Below are 22,066 nucleotides of genomic sequence, written 5' to 3' on the forward strand. Positions count from 1 at the left end.
GGACCTGGGTTTATTTACCAATTTAGGGTAGTAGTAAGTCAGGAAAATGAAAAACAATATTTCTGAAACAGTTTCCTGAATGTAATCAAAAAAGGGGATTTTTTTAAAAAGTAAATAAAGCATAATGTTGATATAAAATACACTATTTGAGTTTGGTTTGAAGTTATTTCAATATTAAAGACTTTTTTAAGATCCATTTTAGGGAAGCATTATAAAATAATGGAAAGAGCACAGCCTTTAGAGTAACTTGGTTTATAGGTCTAGTGCTAACATTTATCAGCTGTATGGCTTAGGGCAGATTACTTCCTCTTACTGAAGTTTAGTTTCCTCATCTACAAAATGGGAATAATAATTGCCATCTCAGAATTATTTTTATCACTAAATGAGTTAACATAGAAGTGTTGATTCTAATCTGTACACTTAGCCACCGTGGTTATAGGACACATTTGATATACTCAATAAATGTCACTTCTGTTTTTAAAATTATGGGTAATATCATGAAGCCCTTTCCATCATATCCCTGGATGAGTACATTACATGAGTAGCTCTTTTAATTCTTCCAATCGTTGGGGATTGGTTTAGTCCCACTTTTCAAAAAAAGTAAGAATGAGGGGAGTTAACTTGCCCCTTATCATGTAACTGAAGACCCAGAAGAAGCTCTTATTCTTAACCATGGTCACACACACTAGTTTTGAACTGTGGCAAAAGGGATAACATACACGTGAGAGGCTCAGATCAGAACATGGAAGTTATTTGTAAGGGAAAATAGAAGAATGGAAAACATGAATGAGGATTTCATTAGAAGAAATTTGAGAAAAGCAGGGTGGTGTGCATTTGGTAGTTGCAGAGAGAAAAGTGTTTAGACAAGGGTGAGTAATGAGAGTAGAGGAAAGCGGAATGTGTGAGTCACTCAGTGGGGAGGTTTCCTTTTGCCAACTGTACTTTTGCTTGAAGCACAGAAAAGATAATAGATTGCTGAAGGAACTGTCATAAAATTAACATATGAGGCTAAGGAAAGCTTTTTTCCACCTGGTTTGCTTTCCATTTATTATCTTTTTCCTTTCCAATATTTATGGGTTAAGATACTTCAAATGCTGCGCCTGTATTCTCAGTCGATTCCTATCATAGGTATATTTTCTGGATTAAAATAGAGTAGTTTTTAACCCACCCTTATTTTTATTTAGCCTCCATGATTTGTCTACATCTTTTTTTTTTTTTTATGTTAGGATGCTATTCTCTAATTTAAAATTGAAGTACTGGAAAAAATAGTTGTTTTAAATCTGGATGATAGATTGGAGTCATGTGAAAGTTCCACTTATTAGGTATCTCACTGCATGAGATCAGCCTTCTGCAGAATTTTTCTGCACATTCTACTTCCTCTTTGTAAACCAGAAAAAAATATATATATTTATCAGTGTAAAATTTATGTATTTTCTCCTATAAGTCTCACCTCTTTCTCTCTTATAAGAAAAGAATTTAAAGGCAAATCAAGTCTTTATCCTGATACAACTCATAATTTAGTATCTAATATAGTAAGTGCACCATAAGGGCAGGAAAACAACTAAGGGAACATTAAATTCTGTGGCATGGAGGACAGAGAGCTAATTAAGCCACAGAGAGGTATCTGAGCTGACCCTTCAAGGCTTTATGACAGAATGAGGAAGATCATTCTAGACAGAGGAGCAGCCTGAAAAAGGCACAGAGCATGTCAGTGAGTTGTAGCCTAAACAGAAGCGGACCCTCTAGAGGTTCACTGGAACCAACTGGAAACAAATATGGTTCAGGGGATTATTTCTTTTAATATTTCTAATTTTGAGAGAGAGAGAGAGACAGGGTGCAAGCCAGGGAGGGGCAGAGGGAGAGGGAGACACAGAATCCGAAGCAGGCTCCAGGCTCCAAGCTGTCAGCACAGAGCCCGACGTGGGCCTCGAAATCATGAACTGTGAGATCATGACCTGAGCCCAAGTCGGACGCTTAACCAACTGAGCCATCAGGTGCTCCTCAGGGGATTATTTCTAAAAGAGAAGTTGCAGTCTTAGCCTGCAGCTAGTGGGGAAACTAGTGTCACTATAATGCTAAGAAGGAAGACCATGAAAAAAATTCTCCAGAATGGAAGCAGAGTTGAAGTCTAACGAGGAGGAAATACTGAATTATACCCCTGCAACTTTCCACTTTTGAGAAAACCTGCTATAGAGATCTCCACATGATGGAAATTGCTTTCATTCCAGAGCTTACCCCTATTGCTTATATCTATTTTCCCCTCAGTTTTTTATTCCTTTGCTGTGCAGCTATCCTTTGATCCTTTAGTAAGAGATTACATTCATTAAACTTGTCCCATTTGCTAGCCACTATTCCATGCTCCTTATGTATTCCATCTTATTCAAAGTGATCATAGATCAAAATGGTCACACCACCACCCTCGGCTACGGGGAAAGCTGGGAAGCATATTTAGCTTCTTTTCTCTTCAGCCTCTATAGTAGAGGCCACAAAAAAGGAACACTTGGAAATGGGTCTGTCTGTTACATAAACCTTTTTCTTACTGCCTGCCATACTTTGGTTATTTTTACCTCCTTTCATTTCCCTTTCTTCTTATCAATCCAATTCTTTCTCTCTAGAGAAATAAAAATGCTTTAAAGATAAGTTTCTTGGCTATTATATTTGACGTATATATTGATTTCATGAAAGAATAAATTGTAGCTTAAATTTTCAATTTTGATTTGTATTGACTAACGGTTACCAAATTTTAGCCTTATAAAAACAGTTCTACAGAGTGAATGTTTACATTATGATTTGTACATTCACTTGTACAGTACTCTTCAGCATAAAGGTAATATGCCAAAGAAGTATATAATCTTTCGTTGTAGATTTCCTTTGTTGCTACTTTAAAATGTTAATGTTATGAGTCAGTGAGAGTTGTTTATTTTACCGAAGCTTTTATTTACCATTAGTTGATGTCCAAATTTATAAAGCAGAAGAATCATTTGATACAAGCACTTACAATATTTCATTCATTCAAGAAATATTTATTAAGTACCTATTATGTGATTGTAGTGAGTGAGAGATGGAAGACTTGGTAGGGTAAGATATTTGAGAATCAACTCCCTATCTTCATGAAAATAGAAGCAATTATCAGCCTTAATAAACAACAATAAAGTGTAAGTAGATAGGGGTACCTGGCTGGCTCAGTCGGTGGAACATATGACTTTGACTTTTGACTTTGGGGTTGTGAGTTTGAGCCTTATGCTGGGTGTAGAGATTAATTAAGTAAAAAAAAGTTAAATAAATAAAAAAGAAACTTCAACAAAAAAATGTATACACAGATAGGTGGGTCAGTGGGTGGGTGGAAAGATGGATGGATAGATGGACAGAGATAGATACCTACTAAACGAGAGATTAATGTTATGATTATGGTGATTTGATATCATGTTGACTAAAAATATGTTAACTTTTTAAAAAACTAAGGTTGACAGATTTGCAATGGAATTAGAACAGAGCCGGGATCTGAACAATACTATAGTGCACATTGACATGGATGCTTTCTATGCAGCTGTAGAAATGAGGGACAATCCAGAACTGAAGGATAAACCCATTGCTGTAGGATCAATGATGATGTTGGTAAGTAGGTAAAGATCAAAGACAAAAAAGGAAATTTCATAACATATTCAAGTAAAGCTTACTGGTTCATGAAGGGGGAAGGGGAAGCCTTTGGTAAGCTTTACCAGTTTGCTGGGCGTTTTTCTGTGTGCTTTATATGTGCTCAATTACGGAATCCTTTCAACATCACTTGAGGAAATTTTTATTTCCATTTGACAGACAAGGAAACTAACTGAGAGGGGTGTTTAAAAACTTCCCCAAAATTACAAACCTGGTGAATGGTAGAGTGACATTGTATCTTTCTGTTGCAAATTATATTTTTTAAAGTAACTGTTCTAGTTAAAGAGAACTGGAGAAGAAAGAAAAGGAAATGTTATTCTAAAGCAGGCTTGCACACAGTGGCTTGCAGGCCAAATCTAGTCCTTTTTTTTGTAAATAAAATTTTATTGGAACTCTGTCACGTGCCATCCATTTGTTGTTGCATTGAAAGAGCAGAGTTGAGGGGCTCCTGGGTGTCTCAGTCAGTTGAGTGGCCAACTCTTAATTTCGTCTTAGGTCATTATCTCACAGTTGTGAGATTGAATCCTACGTCAGGCTCCACGCTGAGCATGAAGCCTGCTTAAAATTCTCTCTTCCTCTGCCCCTCTTCCCTGCTTGTATGTGCATGCTTTCTCTATCTCTCTCTCTGATTAAAAAATAATAATACTAAAAGAGCAGAGTTGAGTAGCTGCAACAGAGACCCTATGATATGCAAAGTTTAAAGTAATTACTATCCAGACTTTTACAGAAAAGGTTTCCCAACCTTAGTTCTAGAGTAACATACTTCATTAAAATAGGACTATAATTAGTTTTTCCCATGGCTTAGAATCTTAACTTTTGTGATTGCCATGTTGCTCTCCCTCATTGCCACCCTAACCGTAGAAGGTAAAGATGGCCAGGATTGCTATATGTGGCTAAAACTGTGTGGGGAATTAGAAATAACACCTGGAGTAGATGGATTTTGGTATAAAAAAACATATCTATAAGAGAAACAAAGAGAGTTCTACCCTGTTTCTAACTCTTTCAAATGCCTTAGCTATAAATCTGCTTCCTACTGAGTTACTGTTTTATTATAAAACTATAATCTGTTTGTTCATTATCTCTGCTCCCATAAGTATGCAGACAACTAACAATTGAAGTTTCAAAACAGTGTTTATTGCAAGACTACTTTCCTTTTCCTATAAATAATCAGCCTATATTTGAAAAAATGCATTTATTTTTAAGAACATATATCATAATCTATGTGAAATTATCTATGTGTGTGTACATATACATACACGAACGCATACTGTAGCCATGTTAAAGCTAAATCCATTGCTAGATCTGCAAAATATTTTCTTTCCTATAAATTCTGTCCTCCTAAAAATGGGTTATTATTTCCAAATTCAAAATGATTATTTGCCATATTTAAACAAAGATTACTGCTTTTGTGTGCTCAGCTAATAGACTTCCCTTCTAATGAGATTTGAAGTATAATTGCTATTGTTCTATTAAACTCATAAAAGTATATTTAGAAATTAATGGTAGTGATAGCACATGTTTGATTATTCCAGTCTGTTACAGTTAGAATTCTTTTTTGGGGCACCTGGGTGGCTCAGTCGGTTAAGCGTCTGACTTCAGCTTGGGTCATGATCTTACAGTCTGTGAGTCCGAGCCCCGCATCAGGCTCTGTGCTGACAGCTCAGAGCCTGGAGCCTACTTCAGATTCTGTGTCTTCCTCTCTCTCTCTCTGCCCCTCCCCCACTAGCGCTCGCTTTCTCTCTCTCTCTCTCTCTCTCTCTCAAAAATAAACGTTAAAAAAAAAAATTCTTTTTTGATGAATTGGGTAGATCCTTGAAATGTTCTAAGTTGGGATTTATAGTTAGACCTCATGGCAGTTATTTATTGCTGCATAACAAACCCCTCCAAGTACTTAGTGGACACCATTTATTTGTTCATGATTCTCTAATTTAAGCAGAGTACAATGGGGATAACTCCACTCTACCTGAGGTTGTCTAGAGCTATTTAGCAGGGGCTGGAGGATCCAAAATGGCTTCACTAACATACTTGGCCCTTCAGCCAAGGTGGCTGGAATGGTTTCCAGCCATTGAGCATTCCTCTGTCCATACGGTACATCATCATCATTTAGCAGTTTAACCCAAGATCTTTACACAGTTGCTGGCTTCCCAAAAAAGCAAAGGCTACAGTTGCAGACTTCATAATACCTAGGCTTCAAGACTCACATAATGTCACTCTTTCACATCTTTTTGATCAAAGCAAGTCTCAGTGCTAGTCACTTGGCATGAGACACTGGAGCCCACCCTTGGATAGGAGGAACTGTAAAATACTGTGGCTGTGATTTACATGTAGTCTACCTAACACAAACCTGAAAGTTAAAGGAAGTTGTATTATAAATTTTGTTTCAGCTCTACTACAGATCTAGCTTTCATATCAATTCCATTAGGTTTATTTATATTTAACATACTGATTTGTTTTTCTAGTGCTATCTGCATTTGCTGTTCCAGAATACTGACCAAAGATTAGCATAGTTTGGAGTGCTATCAAGATTTTTATTAAATGCCATTTGAAAACCATTAATGGCAAATTGATGTTATTCTGAAGTAATCCCTTTCATATGGTAGATTCTGTTTTGCATTCCTTTGAATTTTCACTTGAGATTTCAAAGATGTCACTTGTGATAAAATTTTTTTGGAAATGGTACTGTGTGTGGTATCATCATCAACAAGATTTAAAAGTAATGTTCTCCTTCTGACTTTCATAATTTTTTCACCAAAAGTGTTTCACCAAAAAGGGTATTCAAGCCTGAAAAAATAAAACGTAATTTTCAAAGTTCTTTTAAGCTTTATTCACTTATATTTTTGACATATAATTTGGCTGACAATATATTAGAACCTTTGACTTTTGTTGTAAATGAAAAATTTCCCAAACCCCAAGTATAGCAAATTCCAAATCTATACTAGTATACTATACTATTACTTTCTATACTATTACTGTCATGTAACATCTATTTGTACTATAACATTACTTTATAACTATTAGTTCCATGTAGCATCATTACTTTATAACTATTAGTTCCATGTAGCATCACCCACCATCATCCAAACTTTGCTGTATACTATATTAGGTATGCCTTAGAACCAGTAAAGTTTAGGGACCCCTGGTGGCTCAGTCGGTTAAGCGTCCAACTCTTGATTTTTGGCTCAGGTCATGATCTCTTGGTTTGTGAGATCGAGCCCTGCATCGAGCCCCACTTCGAGCTCTGCATCGGGCTCTGTGCCGACAGTGTGGAGCCTGCTTGGAATTCTCTCTGTCTCTCTCTCTCTCTCTCTCTCCTTGCCCCTCCCCTGTTCATGCACTCGCTCGTGTGTGTTATTTCTCCAAAAAAATAAACTTAAAACCATCTAGCCTCATGGCACTTAAAAAAAAAAAAAAAGAACAAGTGAAGATTAGTTATTGGAAATATAAGAGAACCTTTTTATTAGTCTTGTTTATTTCCTGGTATCATGTTATAAATATGGAGACAGCAGTGAGAGAGAGGGTCATGGTATAATACTATGATAGGATAAAGTCAAAGCTCAATTTGAGGCAGTGGCCTATAAAAGAAATGTCCTTGACTTGAAAATACACATCAGTAATGTGTTTCTTATGAACGTATTGATCAAGTGTCCATTTAGGTTTGTATATTTTTTCCTATGTGGTCTGTTTTCTTTCAGTCTACCTCGAATTACTACGCAAGGAGGTTTGGTGTTCGTGCAGCTATGCCAGGATTTATTGCTAAAAGACTCTGCCCACAACTCACTATAGTGCCCCCAAACTTTGACAAATACCAAGCTGTGAGTAGAGAGGTAAGTCTGATGAACTCCTATTACAGACTTTGACTGATTTCTTTTCACTTACAGAATCAAGTCCAGATGCCTTAGCACCTCATAATTTGGTCTTAGCTTATCCCTTTAAATCTTACGTCTCTATCACTTGTCCAGCTTATTTATTGAAAACCGAGCTGAGGGGAGCCTGGGTGGCTCAGTTGGTTAAGCATCGGACTTCAGCTCAGGTCATGATCTCGCAGTTGATGAGTTCAAGCCCCACATCGGGTTCTGTGCTGACAGCTCAGAGCCTGGAGCCTGCTTCACATTCTGTGTCTCCCTCTCTTTCTGCCCCTCCCCTGCTCATGCTCTGTCTCTCTCTCTCTCTCAAAAATAAAGAAACATTTAAAAAAATTAACAAAAAAAAAAAAAAAGGAAAACTGAGCTGAGTATGCAGAGTGCACCCTTCTTTTTCCCAGATATTTGCTTTTCCATATATTTTTTTCTTCTGTTTAGAAGCTCTTATTTCCCCAGAAAACTTTGGATTGCCTTAATTTTTTTTTTCAATGTTTATTTATTTTTTTTGGGACAGAGAGAGACAGAGCATGAACGGGGGAGGGGCAGAGAGAGAGGGAGACACAGAATCGGAAACAGGCTCCAGGCTCTGAGCCATCAGCCCAGAGCCTGACGCGGGGCTCGAACTCAGGGACCGCGAGATCGTGACCTGGCTGAAGTTGGACGCTTAACCGACTGCGCCACCCAGGCGCCCCTGGATTGCCTTAATTTTAACCTACATTAACTTCAGCTGTTTTTTTCTTACTGTACAAAATATATCTTTCTAGAATCACCTTATATTTATAATTTATATAATCTACTCAAGTTATTAATTTCAAACTCTTTTGCGAATAAATTTTTTTATCAAATGTTTTTAAACAATAATAAAATTCCTGTATTTTGATTAACTGTTTTCCTGCCTCATAGTCTAGTGAAGATGCTTATGAGCATTTAATGTCCAAGAGACTGATAATGGAAGAAAAAACGGAATAATCTTGATTTGAAAAGGGTCTTTGAAATATAAAGATTTAATTCAGTAAAATTGCCTAAACTGTCTTATAGGAAAAGCTGCTATTTTTCTCTATTTTTGATAACTGGACTATCATGCTAGTGCTAAAACTTAAGTCATAAATTAAAATTTTAGAATACTACGTGAAACACTTTTAGCCTACTGTAGTACAATACAGTGTTAAAGACGACTGTCTGAATTGAAACCCTTAAGAAACTATGAGCTAGCACTTAGTACCATTTAGTCATGTGAAGAATCTTTAGATTTGCTCCTCTTATTTGTTTTCCACCTCATGTACTCTAGAAATGACTCCCACCGAAATTAAAAAGGTGCTCTACCCCAAATAAAAAAGCAAATTCTTTTTTTCATTCTTTCAAAAACAGTCTGTGGCAGCAAGTGCTTTTTGTCTCTCTCTGAAAAGGTGGTGGTGAAGGGGGAAGCACGTTCACAGGTGGTTACTGCTTATGTCTTTTACTGTATTCCTAATGTAAAAGGGTAGAAATGCTACCCGTAAATATTGTAGGCTTTCAGTAAGTTTGAAAATCCTTCAAAAACCTTGTAAGAAAGGATTTTTTTGTGTCCTACTTTATTTAACTCATTAAAACTTCAGATGATATGATGAGACCTGAATTATTTTTAGTTTCCTGCAGTCTTACATATATTGAAGAAATCTTTCAAATTTGAGCAGGATCTAGCTAGTTTTTTTGCAGATAACGAGTGAGTTCTTGTATGTAAATGAACTACAGCACAAATTCCCTGACTATAAGGGTGTTAATATGTGTGGCTTGGTTTAAAAGTTTAAGGAAAAGCCATTTTTATTTTATCCAAAAGAATGGAACAGCTTTAACTGTTCTGGAAGGCAGAGTGCTTGAATTTTACTGGAACATGTCTATTTTTGTTCTTGAAGCAGTGTCCTATGAAAAGGAAGTTAGTGAGTACTCTGTGTCTCTAGGGAGTACTTCTCATTCAGAATAATCGTAGTTGGCTGCCAACTACAGACTTTCCAGAGTTTCATTTTCACTAGAAAGATTCCATTTGAGTACATTATAAAACTGGTTTCTTCTACAAGAACAAAGCTAATTAAGGTACTCTCTGAGTAAAGCATGGCCAAGTTTTATATCACCATTTTCTAAAATTACCTTTGACACAGCTGTTCATAATTAAAATAAGCTAAAAAGCTTTCTTTTTATAAAACTTCAAAAAAGTTCTCATTATACAGCAGACAGATTTTAAATACTAGATGGAAGTATAACATAATTCAATAAATACTTTTTTCAAATATATATATTATTTTGGCAACTACTTCCTCTAATTTCAGGTAATACTTCAGTGGTTAAAAAAATTCATAGTTTCACATAATAAAACTGTCTTATATAAAAGTCATTTCTGGAATCATACAGAAATTCTGATCTCTTCATTTCTTTTATCTCAAGATGCAGCTCCAGTCTTTTCCTCATAATTTAATATAGTCACAGACTTCCACTGTAGAGTTGTCCTCTTTCCTGTTCCAAATCACGATAATTGAGCTTTATTTTCTGAATGGATACATGCATTAATGTATGTTTTGAGTGGAGTTTTATGTACATATTATAATTAATTAAAATAGAACTACTTTCTAAAGCATCATAGTACCTTTATGTAAGATTATTCCTTTTTATTTTTTTAAAATGTTTAATTGTTTTGAGGGAGCACACACACTCAAGAGGGCAAGTGGGGTAGGGGGAGAGTCAGGGAGAAAGAAAAAATCCCAAGCAGTCTCTGGTTTGTCAGTGCAGAGCCCGACATGGGGCTTCATCTCATGAATCCTGAGGTCATGACCTGCGCCAAGGTCAAGAGTCAGATGCTTAACCTACTGAGCCACTCAGGTGCCCCAAGATTATTGCTTTCTAAAAGGAACATAAACCATTGGGGCACCTGGGTGGATCAGTGTCTGACTCTAGATCTTCCCTCAAGTCATGATCTCATGGTTCATGAGTTTGAGCCCTACATCGGGCTCTGTACTAACAGTATGGAGCCTGCTTAGGATTCTCTCTCTCCCTTTCCCTCTCTGTCCCTCTCACTCTCTCTTGTCTCTTTCAAAATAAATAAACTTAAAAAACATTATAAAGAAATAAATAAAATGAACAAAAACCATCATAAAAGGTGAGAGGGAGCAGGGTCCTATTGTTACCACTTCTACTCTTGACCAGTTATTTAAAATTATGTTACTTAACTGTTCTTTCTGTGCCAGCAGAAGGATGTCTGAGATTTATTTGAGTCACTTATTATATCTAGATAAAGATGGCTGAATAGAGATTGTATCAAATGAAGCTGTTTCATGGTCTTCTGCCTTCATGATCTATTTTAATGCAAAAGAGAATTTGAACAAACTTGCCCTAGCAATAAATTATTTATTCCCTAAATCTATGAGCTATTGATTGTAGGATTTTTGCTATATTTCAAAGTAAGAATATTAATGTTTCTTATCAGCTGTTATATGACAGGTTTTGCTGTGGCAGCAGAATTTAAACCATTTTGTTCCTTTTGAAGGTTAAGGAAATACTTGCTGATTATGATCCCAATTTTATGGCCATGAGTCTTGATGAAGCCTACTTGAATATAACAAAGCACTTACAGGAAAGACAAAATTGGCCTGAGGACAAAAGGAAGTATTTCATCAAAACAGGGAACTCTCTAGAAAATGGTAAGCAATTAATTAGAATGATCAAACTAAAAAACAAACAAAAAGCCCTTTGAATTAACCCAGTTAATGCATTAGCATCCATAGATGGTAGGACTAGTTAAACCTTTATTATGAAAAAATATTAAAAATGAAAAATCAGAAACTTAAAATGTACTAGTGGAATTTCTAAGTTAAATTTGTAGAATGTCACTTTTAAACCAAATGAGATTGTTAAATTTCTTGAGTTTAAGAGTGTGCACTAGTTTGCATTCCCACCAACAGTACAAGAGGGTTCCCGTTTCTCCACATCCTTGCCACCATCTGTTGTTTCCTGAGTTGTTTATTTTATCCACTCTGACCTGTGTGAGGTGGTATCTCAGTGTGGTTTTGATTTGTATTTCCCCTATGATGAGTGATGTTGAGCATCTTTTCATGTGTCTCTTGGCCATCTGGATGTCTTCTTTGGAAAGTGTCTATTTATGTCTTCTGCTCATTTCTTCACTGGATTATTTGTTTTTTGGGTATTGCGTTTGGTAAGTTCTTTATAGATTTTGGATACTAACCCTTTATTCGTTATGTCATTTGCAAATATCTTTTCCCATTCTGTCGGTTGCCTTTTAGTTTTGTTGATTGTTTCCTAGGGTATTATGCTAAGTGAAATAAGTCAGAGAAAGACAGATATCATATGTTTTCACTCATATGTGGAACTTGAGAAACTTAACAGAAGACCATGGGGGAAGGGAAGGGAAAAAAAGTAGTTACAAACAGAGAGGAAGGGAGGCAAACCATAAGAGAGTCTTAAATACGGAGAACAAACTGAGGGTTGATGGGGGTTTGGGGGAAAGGGAAAAATGGGTGAGGGACATTGAGGAGGGCATTTGTTGGGATGATCACTGTGTGTTGTATGTAAGCAATGAATCATGGGAATCTACCCCAAAACCAAGAGCATATTGTATACACTGTATGTTAGCCAATTTGACAATAAATTATATATATATATAAACAAAAAAAAAGATTGTGCAGAATCCCTAAACAAAGTAATTTCATAGCAGTTCTTTTCTCAAGATCTAATTAAGAAAATGTTGGGTTGTATTGAATCTGAGGAGGTTGTCTTTTGTTGTAGTTGTTAACAGATAATAGAGTTTTTAAAAATTGACCTGAAACATATGAAAACATTGGGTGAGTTTTTTCCCTCTTGTTTTCCAAATTATCTATAATCTGGTTATACAGTGATTATGACTGTTTTCAGCCTTGCCAAAAGTCATGACTCCCAACTCTCTTTGGTTTAGACCTTATTTTGATTCCTTTGTATACAATGAAATAGAAGTTTCATGACCCTAAGGGTTTTTTTAAGGTCTCTTTGTTGCCTATCCAGAACCCTGTCAAGGAACATGTAGATATTATGCATACTACTTTCAGCCCTCTGTCAGAGGTATGATTACTTCAGATATCTTAGCTATCCTAGACCCCTGAGCAAAATTCACCTGGATGAAAAGGTAGAAACAGAGAGTTTGTTCACAACCCACAACTGTATTTCCTGTGCACAACTCATTGACTTCTTTGGGGGTGGGGGGACAGACAGTGGTAGCGAAACCCGTTTCTAACTTTCCCTGAGTCAACAATGGTGGATCTTTGATGGCATAAAAATGGTGGGTTTTCTTCAGTGACATAAAATTCTCTCATATTGTTTAGAGGTCACATCTTTAGAGCATGTTTAATGGGGACATCAGATCACAACTTCACCATCTTATTTAGAACTCTAAGGAATAGGTCTCTCTCTTTAATACAAACATTAAACGATAAACAAGCATGATTCCTGGACACAGAGGCTTAGAGCAAAAGATTTTCTGTAGTATAACTTTATTGTTTGGGGGAAGCAGCACAAACCTGGTGTCATGTTTGCTTTATATCTTAATTTATTTCCTTACTTTTCACAAGAGAAGATGGGGGAACCATTCAAAGGTTGTATCAGAGCATCTCCATGAGGGTCTCCTATAACAATTATTTTCACAATATATTTTAAAAAATTACATTGAGACTAAGGTAAATGTTTTCATTCTCTACTACCGTTCTTTTCATTTATTATACTACATTCAAACTCACTTTGAGCATGTGAATTTTTAATATAGTTATTTATGTACTTTTTTGTATTTCACATTTTTAAGCTATTTAAATAGTTTTAGCTTTTTTCCCTCATATATAAATCCCTGTGGGCTGGACTTTTCAGCATACCTGATTTCACATTATGCCATGGGAAGCGGTCAGTAGTAAGTTGGAGCCATGGCAGGTGACTGATACATCTTCCTCTGAAGTCTAAGACATTTTTCTGCTGTTTGCCTCTTTTCTGAAAGGTGCAGTCTTTGGAAAAGTATTGCTAACTACTTTGTCTATGTGCAAATAAAATAATTAATATTTAAAAAAAATATTTATTTATTTTGAGAGAGAGACCGCATGCATGGATGTGTGCACAAGTGCAGGGTGGTGGGACAGACAGAGAGGGGGAAACAGAGAATCCCAAGTAGGCTCCATGCTGTCTGTGCAGAGCTCAACACGGAGCTTGCTCTCAAGAACCCTAACATCATGACCTGAGCCGAAATCAAGAGTGGGATGCTTAACCGACTGAGCCACCTAGGTGCCTCAGTAATTATTATTTTATGTTTATTCTGCCATATAAATCTGGATGGTGAGTGTGAGGCAATACAAGAAACTGAAATACCATATACTTTTAGCACTTGCCATCCAGATGGGATGCTTTCATCCTAGTGTTTCAGGTTATAAGAAATCTTAGTTTTGTATTCAGATCACTTCAGTTATGGGATTATAAAGATTTTTTTTCAAAAAGCTAATAAGAAACTACTGTAGCAGTAGTTGTAGAGGCAGGCCTAACAGAGAACTAGACAGATGGAATAATAGGAGACTGCAACATTCAGCAGCTGTTCTAACAATGAACCTAAAGGCAGTATGCTTTGCTTCCTGTTATGGTGTTCTATCAGCGACCCACCTAAGAGTACTATGATGGACTCATGAGGTACAAAACATGGCATAAGGAACTCTGTATAAGGGGCTTATGAACTGGTTTGCAGTTTTTCTGCAGCTCTCTTTACCTTGACTTTTACGCATACAGATGGGGAAAAGGGGACCTTTCAACTTTGCCACAGTCATAATGCCTTATGAAATGTTTAACATTTTATTTATTTATTTATTTACTTATTTATTTTAAAGATTTTTTTTTTTAAAGTTAATTTACCCACTTGGAGAGAGAGAGAGAGGAACAGGGAAAGAGAGAGAGAGAGCCCCAAGCAGGGTCTGCGCTGTTAGTTTAGAGCCCAATGTGGGGCTTGAACTCATGAACTGTGAAATAATGACCTGAGCCAAAGTCAGATGCTTAACTTACTGAGCCATCCAGGTGTGCCTGAAATGTTCATCATTTTAAAAATAGAATATGGAAAATGAAAGCAGCTGAGGCACATAAATAACTGCTAATGTTAAGTTTATAAATAAGACTTATTTTGTATATGGCCTAGGAATTCAGATTTCCTAGGAATTCAGATTTAGAAAACATCTTTCTGTAACTTAACTCAAATTAGATGCTTTAAAATTTGAAACTAATCTGGTGGTTTGTCATACTATTTGTATTATCTTTAAAAAACCTTCCTTAAAAGTCCTAGTTGTTCGTTTTTTAAGTAATATGCATTTATATGTGTCTTGAAACCAGAAACTTAATTTTTGCTTCTGCATTTATTTTAATATAGAAAACATTTATATGTAATAAAATTATGAAGAGATCAGAAATTTCTTTTGTTAATCTTAATTTTTATAACTACATTTAAACTGCATTTCTTTTCCATTAAGCCCTGAAAGTAGTCTTTAATGGATTTAATGGATTTAATGAGGACATTTTTGATATTGGCATAAATTTGAGTATATTTTACAGTCCAATTGTGAAAAATGCAACTAAAATGAGGCAATAACTAGATTACTATTTTTATTTTACTTTCAAGGTTATAGCCTACTGGTAATAATAAAGGCTTCTTTCCCTTAAACTTGGACCAGAGTTAATCTGATCAGACCTTAAGAATTTGTATATTTAAAGAAGCGTAACTTCCAACAGTAATTACTATTTATTTCAAGTGTGCCCTTAGTAAAAGTGGTACTTTATAAGTAAGCAAGTCAAAATTAAAATCAGCATTTGAAAGAGGGAAATTGAGAGTATTTTAATGTCTGAAAAGTTTCTTCCGTGAAGAAAATGGAAGGTTTTTTTCTCTCTAAAAAAACTTTATTTCTCAGCATAATTATTCTTGATTGCTAATGCATTTTTCCTCAATCCTAAATTCTAATTTAATGAGTAAGGGAAAAAAGCTTTAAAAAAAAAAAAAAAAAAGAAGTAATGTGACTAGGCCCATTTCTAGATTTTAGTTAATTTAGGTATGGTACACAAATTGGTGAGTTTTACATAGGATGTTTCTTCTTAAAGTGTATACCATGGAAATAGATAATATTCCTTTTAAGAAAAACTTAGAATCAGTATTTTCTTTGTTTAACAGTTACAAAATATAAATAACATTTGTCATCTTGGTTCTTAGAAACAAAACTAAAAAAAAAAAAGAGAAACAAAACTAAACTAGATTTGCTTTGTCTTTAAAAAGAATGTAGGGAAACCTAATTTATGAAGTATGTACTTTTGTATTTATGAAGATTTATGAAGATAATTACTGTTCCTGTTTATAATTTAGATAAACCTGGAGAAGAAGTGAATAAAGTGAGTGAGCAGGAGCGATCCATCCCTCCACTACTCTTTAATGACATTCCTCCTGATTTGCACCCCCAAGGAAATCCTTTCCAAGCAAACTCTGAAGAGCAAAATAATCCTCAAATACTCCAAAATGCGATTGTTTTTGGAACATCAGCCGAGGAAGCTGTAAAGGAAATTCGTTTCAGAATTGAGCAAAAAACAACATTGACAGCCAGTGCAGGTACTTAAAAGGGATTTGATGGCTACCCCATAGTTAAAAATTTCAGACTGGCTAATATAAGTGTAATATTAGTAGTTTCTAGTTATGAAGTATATAGTGACATTTTACTTACCCTTTATGATTTCAATTTCTAATGACTTTACCTATTCAGAATACTGTGAACCTACAGGTAAATTGGAATTCAGCAGAAAGGCCCATGAGCCCAAAGAAAAAACTTTCATAAATCTAATGTAGCTATCCTTTTTTTAAGCATTCAGTATTTTAATTGGTTTAGCTTTATTGGTTTTCCCTTTGAAGACTTCAGCCCTGTCCAGGATTACAGTTCAGGAAAGACCCCAGCTGACCACAAAGTAGAAGATAGAAAAAACCCCAACTAGCTACATAGCAATCTAGGGCCAGCTAGTGAAGGGAAAAAGAGCTTCACAAATGTCAGTAACCCATGAGGGTATCACTGTGTCTTAACATTATCTTATAAAAGCCATATTATGATTACATTAATCTTTCCTTTCTATGCCAAAGTGTGAGAATAAGTAACAAATTTTAGTACTTAAATGAATCACTTAATGACTCTATTTGAGTATTTTAAGTTATCTTACTCATTGAGACTCCTAGAGATTTTAAAATATCTTCCTGAAAAGTATTAATTTGCTTTGTGTATAACATGAAAAGAATGCATGTATTTTATTATCATTGTTTTAAGTATAATGCAACCTAGAATATTTGATTTTTTAAAATTTATTTTATTTTTTATTTTATTTCTTATAGCATTTACTTATTTTTAAGAGACAGAGAGAAACAGAGCATAAGCAGGGGAGGGGCAGAGAGAGAGAGAGACACAGAATCTGAAGCTTGTTCCAGGCTCTGAATTGTCAACATAAAGCCTAATGTGAGGCTCAAACCCACAAACTGCAAGATCATGACCTGAGCCAAAGTTGTATGCTTGACTGACTGAGCCACCCAGGCGCCCTGATTTTTTTTATGTGGATAATCTATACAGAAGACCTTTTCAAAGAGTGAACATCCATCCTAAGTTATATTCTGGATCTTTTCTATAAGTCAGCCCTGTATTGCTACTAAAAATGGTACATAAACTAATGATATTACTTAAACTCATAAATTACTCGTAGACTTTAAAATACCATGGAGAGAGGGGTGCCTGGGTGGTTCAGTCAGTTAAGCATCTGACCCTGGCTCAGGTCATGATCTCACAGTTAGTGAGTTTGAACTGTGCTGACAGCTCAGAGTATGGAGCCTGATTTAGATTCTGTGTGTCCCTTGCTCTCTGCCCCTCCCCCGCTCATGCTGTGTCACTCTGTCTCTCCCAAAAGTATAAATAAACATTAAAAATTTTTTAAAATAAAACAAGATACCATGGAGAGATTAAATGTTTCTTATTTTTGCTGTCACAGTAACTACTACATTTCCTTTTCCTAAAATCATATCGAGCCCTGAGGAGATAGGAAGTTATCAAATGTTATTTTTAAAGTACCATTCCACATCATTTCAGATGTTTTGCACTCACCATTTTTTTTCAGTATTGTCATCATATATTTTAAAATCATATATGTCAACTTCTTTGAGTCATCAGGGTGTTCTTCTTTTAAGGCATTGCCCCAAATACAATGTTAGCAAAAGTATGCAGTGATAAGAATAAACCAAATGGACAATACCAAATTCTCCCCAATAGAGAAGCTGTGATGGATTTCATCAAGGACTTACCCATTAGAAAGGTGAGATTTTATATAGAATTTATATAAATTTTATTTATATAAATAAACATATATGTATTCATATAAATATACTCGGAAGAGACACTATTTAGGATGGTAATAATCATTCTTTGCTGAAAAGTTCTAGAGGTATAGGTAACAAGCAAGAAGTAAAATGGATGATTGAGTTTGGGCTTGAAGAAATCTTTGTATGAAACCCTAAACTGAGGTTTAAGAAGCTTGTTTGCTGAAAAATTTTAAGAAAGTAATAGATGAAAGATTTTTAAGTGTACTGCTACTAAGAAGAACAGAAATAAAAAGAATACTTGGAAGAGTCCTTTCAGCTATCACTTAATATACTATTTTAGTTCTAAAGTCTAGGTGCCACCAGATTAATAGGTATGAGACTTCAGAGATTTAGAAATTTGTTTTGACCAAAAAAAATATTATCTTTAAAATGGTAAAATGATCCCTCAGGGTAAGAGAAAGGGTGTGTTTTACTATTTTTTACAGCTTGTAGATTTTTCTGCATATATATGCTTTTTTAAAAAACAATAATTACACTAGACACTATTTGATGTTCTGGGGGCTTAATTTTCTTGCTCAACATAATGAATAGGCGTAGATTTAAATAAAAATCTCTCAATGCTCAGAACAAAGGCTGTAATCAAAGAATATAATGTACTACACTTGATCTTAGCCAAAAGGCTAAGAAGCAGTTCAAAGAATATAATGTGTGATCACTGAATAGTTTAGAATATATAACATGTAACTATAAAGCAGCATTTTCCAGTGTGGTTTTCAAGGTATGAGTAGATGTTCCATTAAAAAAAAAAGTTCTGGGGTCAGAGAACTTTGGAACATAACAGCTTTAGTGGGTCACAACAGATAATAGTATACTAAAGATTCATAAGTTTTGCTGTTTATTTTTAATTTGTTTATTCCATTTTCTAAGTTTCTATAATAGAATTCTTTTTTTAATACTTTTTCAAATTACCTGAAATTTAAAAATTTTAATTCCTTATAGCACTTGTTTAGATGTGCCCAAAAATAATTAAAGCAGTTTTCTTGCATGACTTGTGAAGATAGTCACATTATTCGTACCTTTTATTGGTTATAAAAGGTATAATGAGGTTAAATATCTGTTCTTGCCTTAATGTAAAACTTTATTAATGATAAATATTGACTCTTTTCTAGGTGTCTGGCATAGGAAAAGTTACAGAGAAAATGTTAAAGGCCCTTGGAATTATTACTTGTACAGAACTCTACCAACAGAGGGCATTACTTTCTCTTCTTTTCTCTGAAACATCTTGGCATCATTTCCTTCATATTTCCCTGGGTCTAGGTTCAACACTCCTGGCAAGGTATCTATGTGTATAGTCATTTTGTTTTTTCTTTATCATTTGTTGAAATAGCAATATTAACCATTGACATGGAGGCTCTAAGGATAATATGTTTAAAAATTTTTTTAGGCTAGTTCATTCCAGAATATAATTTTTGAATTAAAGTCAAAAGATTGGAGGTGGGAGGAAAGGAAAAGAGGAACAAAGAATCACTTTTTGGCTGTTGGCCACAGCAATTGGGTAGATAGACAAGAGGCATGATGAGTTCTTTCTTTTCTGTACCTGTCTTATTTTTCATTTAGAACATAACGACAATGGTGTTCTGATTGCTGAGGAAGGAAAGTGGCTCATATTCCAGAATATACCCCTTAAGCAAAGAGATTTAATCTCTTTGATTTAATCTCTTTAATTCTTTGAAAGGCTTTCTGAACTAACAACTATATTTCTTTTCTTTTCCAGATTTGTAAATAATTGACAGATTCATTCAATACTGACTAATTACGTTGTTAGGTACTGTTCTAGGCACTGGGAAGAATACTAGGAAACAAGACAGACTCCTGCCTTCATGGAGTTTACATAATAGTGTGGGAAACAGGAAGTAACCAAATAAACAAATGAAGAAAGTAAGGCAGAGTAAGGGACTGGAAAATGACTTGGGCCTTAAGAGTAGGGGGTTGCAGCCATGATCCAGAGGCATGATCCATAATCTAATTGAAGTTCTATTGAGTAGTAAAAATGAGTAGTAAGTATAGGAGAGCGAAGTTAATATACATGACCAAAAACTAGGTAATTGATATTTAATTACATGTATAACTGCAAACGATTATGTCCCCCCCAGAGGCAGGGACCTGAAGTGGCCAGCCATACAAAGATGTAGGAGAAGAGGAAACAGCTAGAGGAGAGGCCCTAGGATTTTTCCCTGCCACTCTTTGATCTCAGTCTTAAAAAGAAGTATCTTAGAGCTAAAGCGTACACGGTTGGGAGTGGGTGAAAAGAAGGAATTTTAAAAAAGAATGGGAATTAACAATGGGCACTATTTTTATAATTTTGTTATCATCCTGTCAGCCTGCCCTCAAAATAACTCCTTGGTATTCTGATTCTTAAACTAAAGGAAAGCAGGAAGATTACTGAGGAGACATATGAAAGAAGTTTGATAAAATAATTAAACCTGCTAAATCTTGTAGACATTGCAGGTTGTGCAGTATCTCCATGTTCCTCATTCTTAAGCTCATAGTAAGCTGACTTTGATCTTAAGTGGATATAATGAATGATCAGAGAAGGAAATCACATTACTATGCATAGTCTAATATTTGAAGGTAATGGGAAATAAGACTTTCTTCTTTAATCTAAGAATTATCCTCTTTTTATTTCCATAGTGCTTGAAAATAATATAGTTCTTGATATAACATAGCATATATTAAACTGTGGTATTTAAAGATGTCGGTAATGCTCTGAAGTGAAACGCATAGGTAATTTATAATATATCAAACCTCCCTTCTCTTCTATGTACATTCTCTATTCCCCTATCCTGCTTTATTTTTTAATCTATAGTTATTCTCAACTGCTAACATATTCCATATTTACTTCTGTATTTGTTTACTTGTCTCCCTCCACTAAGATATGTTTCTTAAGGATAGGAACTTGCTCTGTTTTGGTCATAACTATATGCCCAATGCCTAGAACAGTGCCTTATTCCTAATAGGTTCATTCAGTATGTAAAAAACGAATAATCTACATATCATTTCAGCTTTTTGGTTTCAATTACTCCTATCAGGACAGCTAGAATCCAACCAAACTAGATGGATTAGATTCCCAATCATCCTACTACTGTGTCCAAATTCTAACTGAAGTTTATATAGAGTAGTAAAAATGAGTAATAAGTAACTATAAGAGAGTGAAGTTAATATACATGGCCAAAAACTAAGTAATTGATATTTAATTACATATATTGTATAACTGCAAATGATTATGCTTCTTACTCCTATTGGTTTCTGTAAGTCATGGTTTTGATATTCAGGCTTTTAACAGAAGCAATTTATAATATCAACCTATTTGCATATTTATTCTCTTTGATAGAGATAGACTGGATCCTTTACACACATAATCATATTAGCATCTTATCTGTATTCTTTGTTGATAGTTTTATTTTGAGATTTAAAAAACTCAGTTTCTCACGGTGTATAAATTTTAACAAAAAACATTACTGAGATTTTTAAATGGTAATTGATGTATTAAATCCTCTTAGTTGACTAAATGGAGCTGAGCCTTCTTTGAGAATGCAAAGAAAACTTTTTTTCTTTTTTTTCATTTCAAGGGATGGAGATAGGAAAAGCATGAGCGTTGAGAGGTAATGTTTTGTTATTAATTGTTCATAATTCATGTTCTTTTTAACTGATTTTTAGTTTTTAGTAAAATATCACTGAAACAGAAAAATCTGTTTGCAAACCAAATGACATTTTTCAGTAATTGACACTACTAAAGTAAATATCCCAGTACAGTGCTTTATTACCTTTGCTTGCCATTCTCTCAGTGGGAAAAAATTTAACTGCAGTTAATTTTTTTAGTGTTAGTTTTGCTTCTCTTCAGTGAAAACCAAGCATTTTAGGATTCTAAATCTTAATTTTTAGCCTTGTTGATAAGAAAAATTATACTGGGTAGTTATTTGGGAGATTTAAGAAGGCACCATGGAAATTACTCCTGAAACTTTCCAAATATTGGTGAATGTACATAAGCATCAAATAGTAAGCTTGATGAAAGAGAGCTTAGAGGGGACCTAGTTCAAGTGGTTTGTAATCTTGTCTGGCAGTCAAATGAAATCCTGAGGGGAGTTTATTGTTTTGGGAAATATGTCATTGAAAAGTCCCTCAATTATCTCTCCTC

General features: G+C 34.9%; 1 protein-coding gene across 5 annotated transcripts in view; it reads left to right on the plus strand.

Annotated features, from left to right (window-relative positions):
* POLK (DNA polymerase kappa) overlaps positions 1-22,066 on the plus strand; it is a 73,206-nt gene that overhangs the window by 37,113 nt on the left and 14,027 nt on the right. For 2 of the 5 annotated variants that reach the window (XM_047088046.1, XM_047088037.1), the window contains exons 4-10: positions 3,463-3,615; positions 7,347-7,478; positions 11,029-11,182; positions 15,895-16,134; positions 17,740-17,864; positions 19,041-19,207; positions 21,501-21,533. In XM_047088046.1, coding sequence (XP_046944002.1) covers positions 3,463-3,615; positions 7,347-7,478; positions 11,029-11,182; positions 15,895-16,134; positions 17,740-17,864; positions 19,041-19,207; positions 21,501-21,533 — 1,004 coding nt within the window. The remainder of the gene's footprint in view (positions 1-3,462; positions 3,616-7,346; positions 7,479-11,028; positions 11,183-15,894; positions 16,135-17,739; positions 17,865-19,040; positions 19,208-21,500; positions 21,534-22,066) is intronic. The other 3 variants (XM_047088072.1, XM_047088055.1, XM_047088064.1) reach the window with 3 other exon arrangements.

The sequence above is a fragment of the Lynx rufus genome, unplaced genomic scaffold (assembly GCF_022079265.1).
Source record: "Lynx rufus isolate CCGP_SWC_20201006 ecotype Redwood Valley unplaced genomic scaffold, mLynRuf1.p SCAF_1, whole genome shotgun sequence".
NCBI lineage: Eukaryota > Metazoa > Chordata > Mammalia > Carnivora > Felidae > Lynx > Lynx rufus.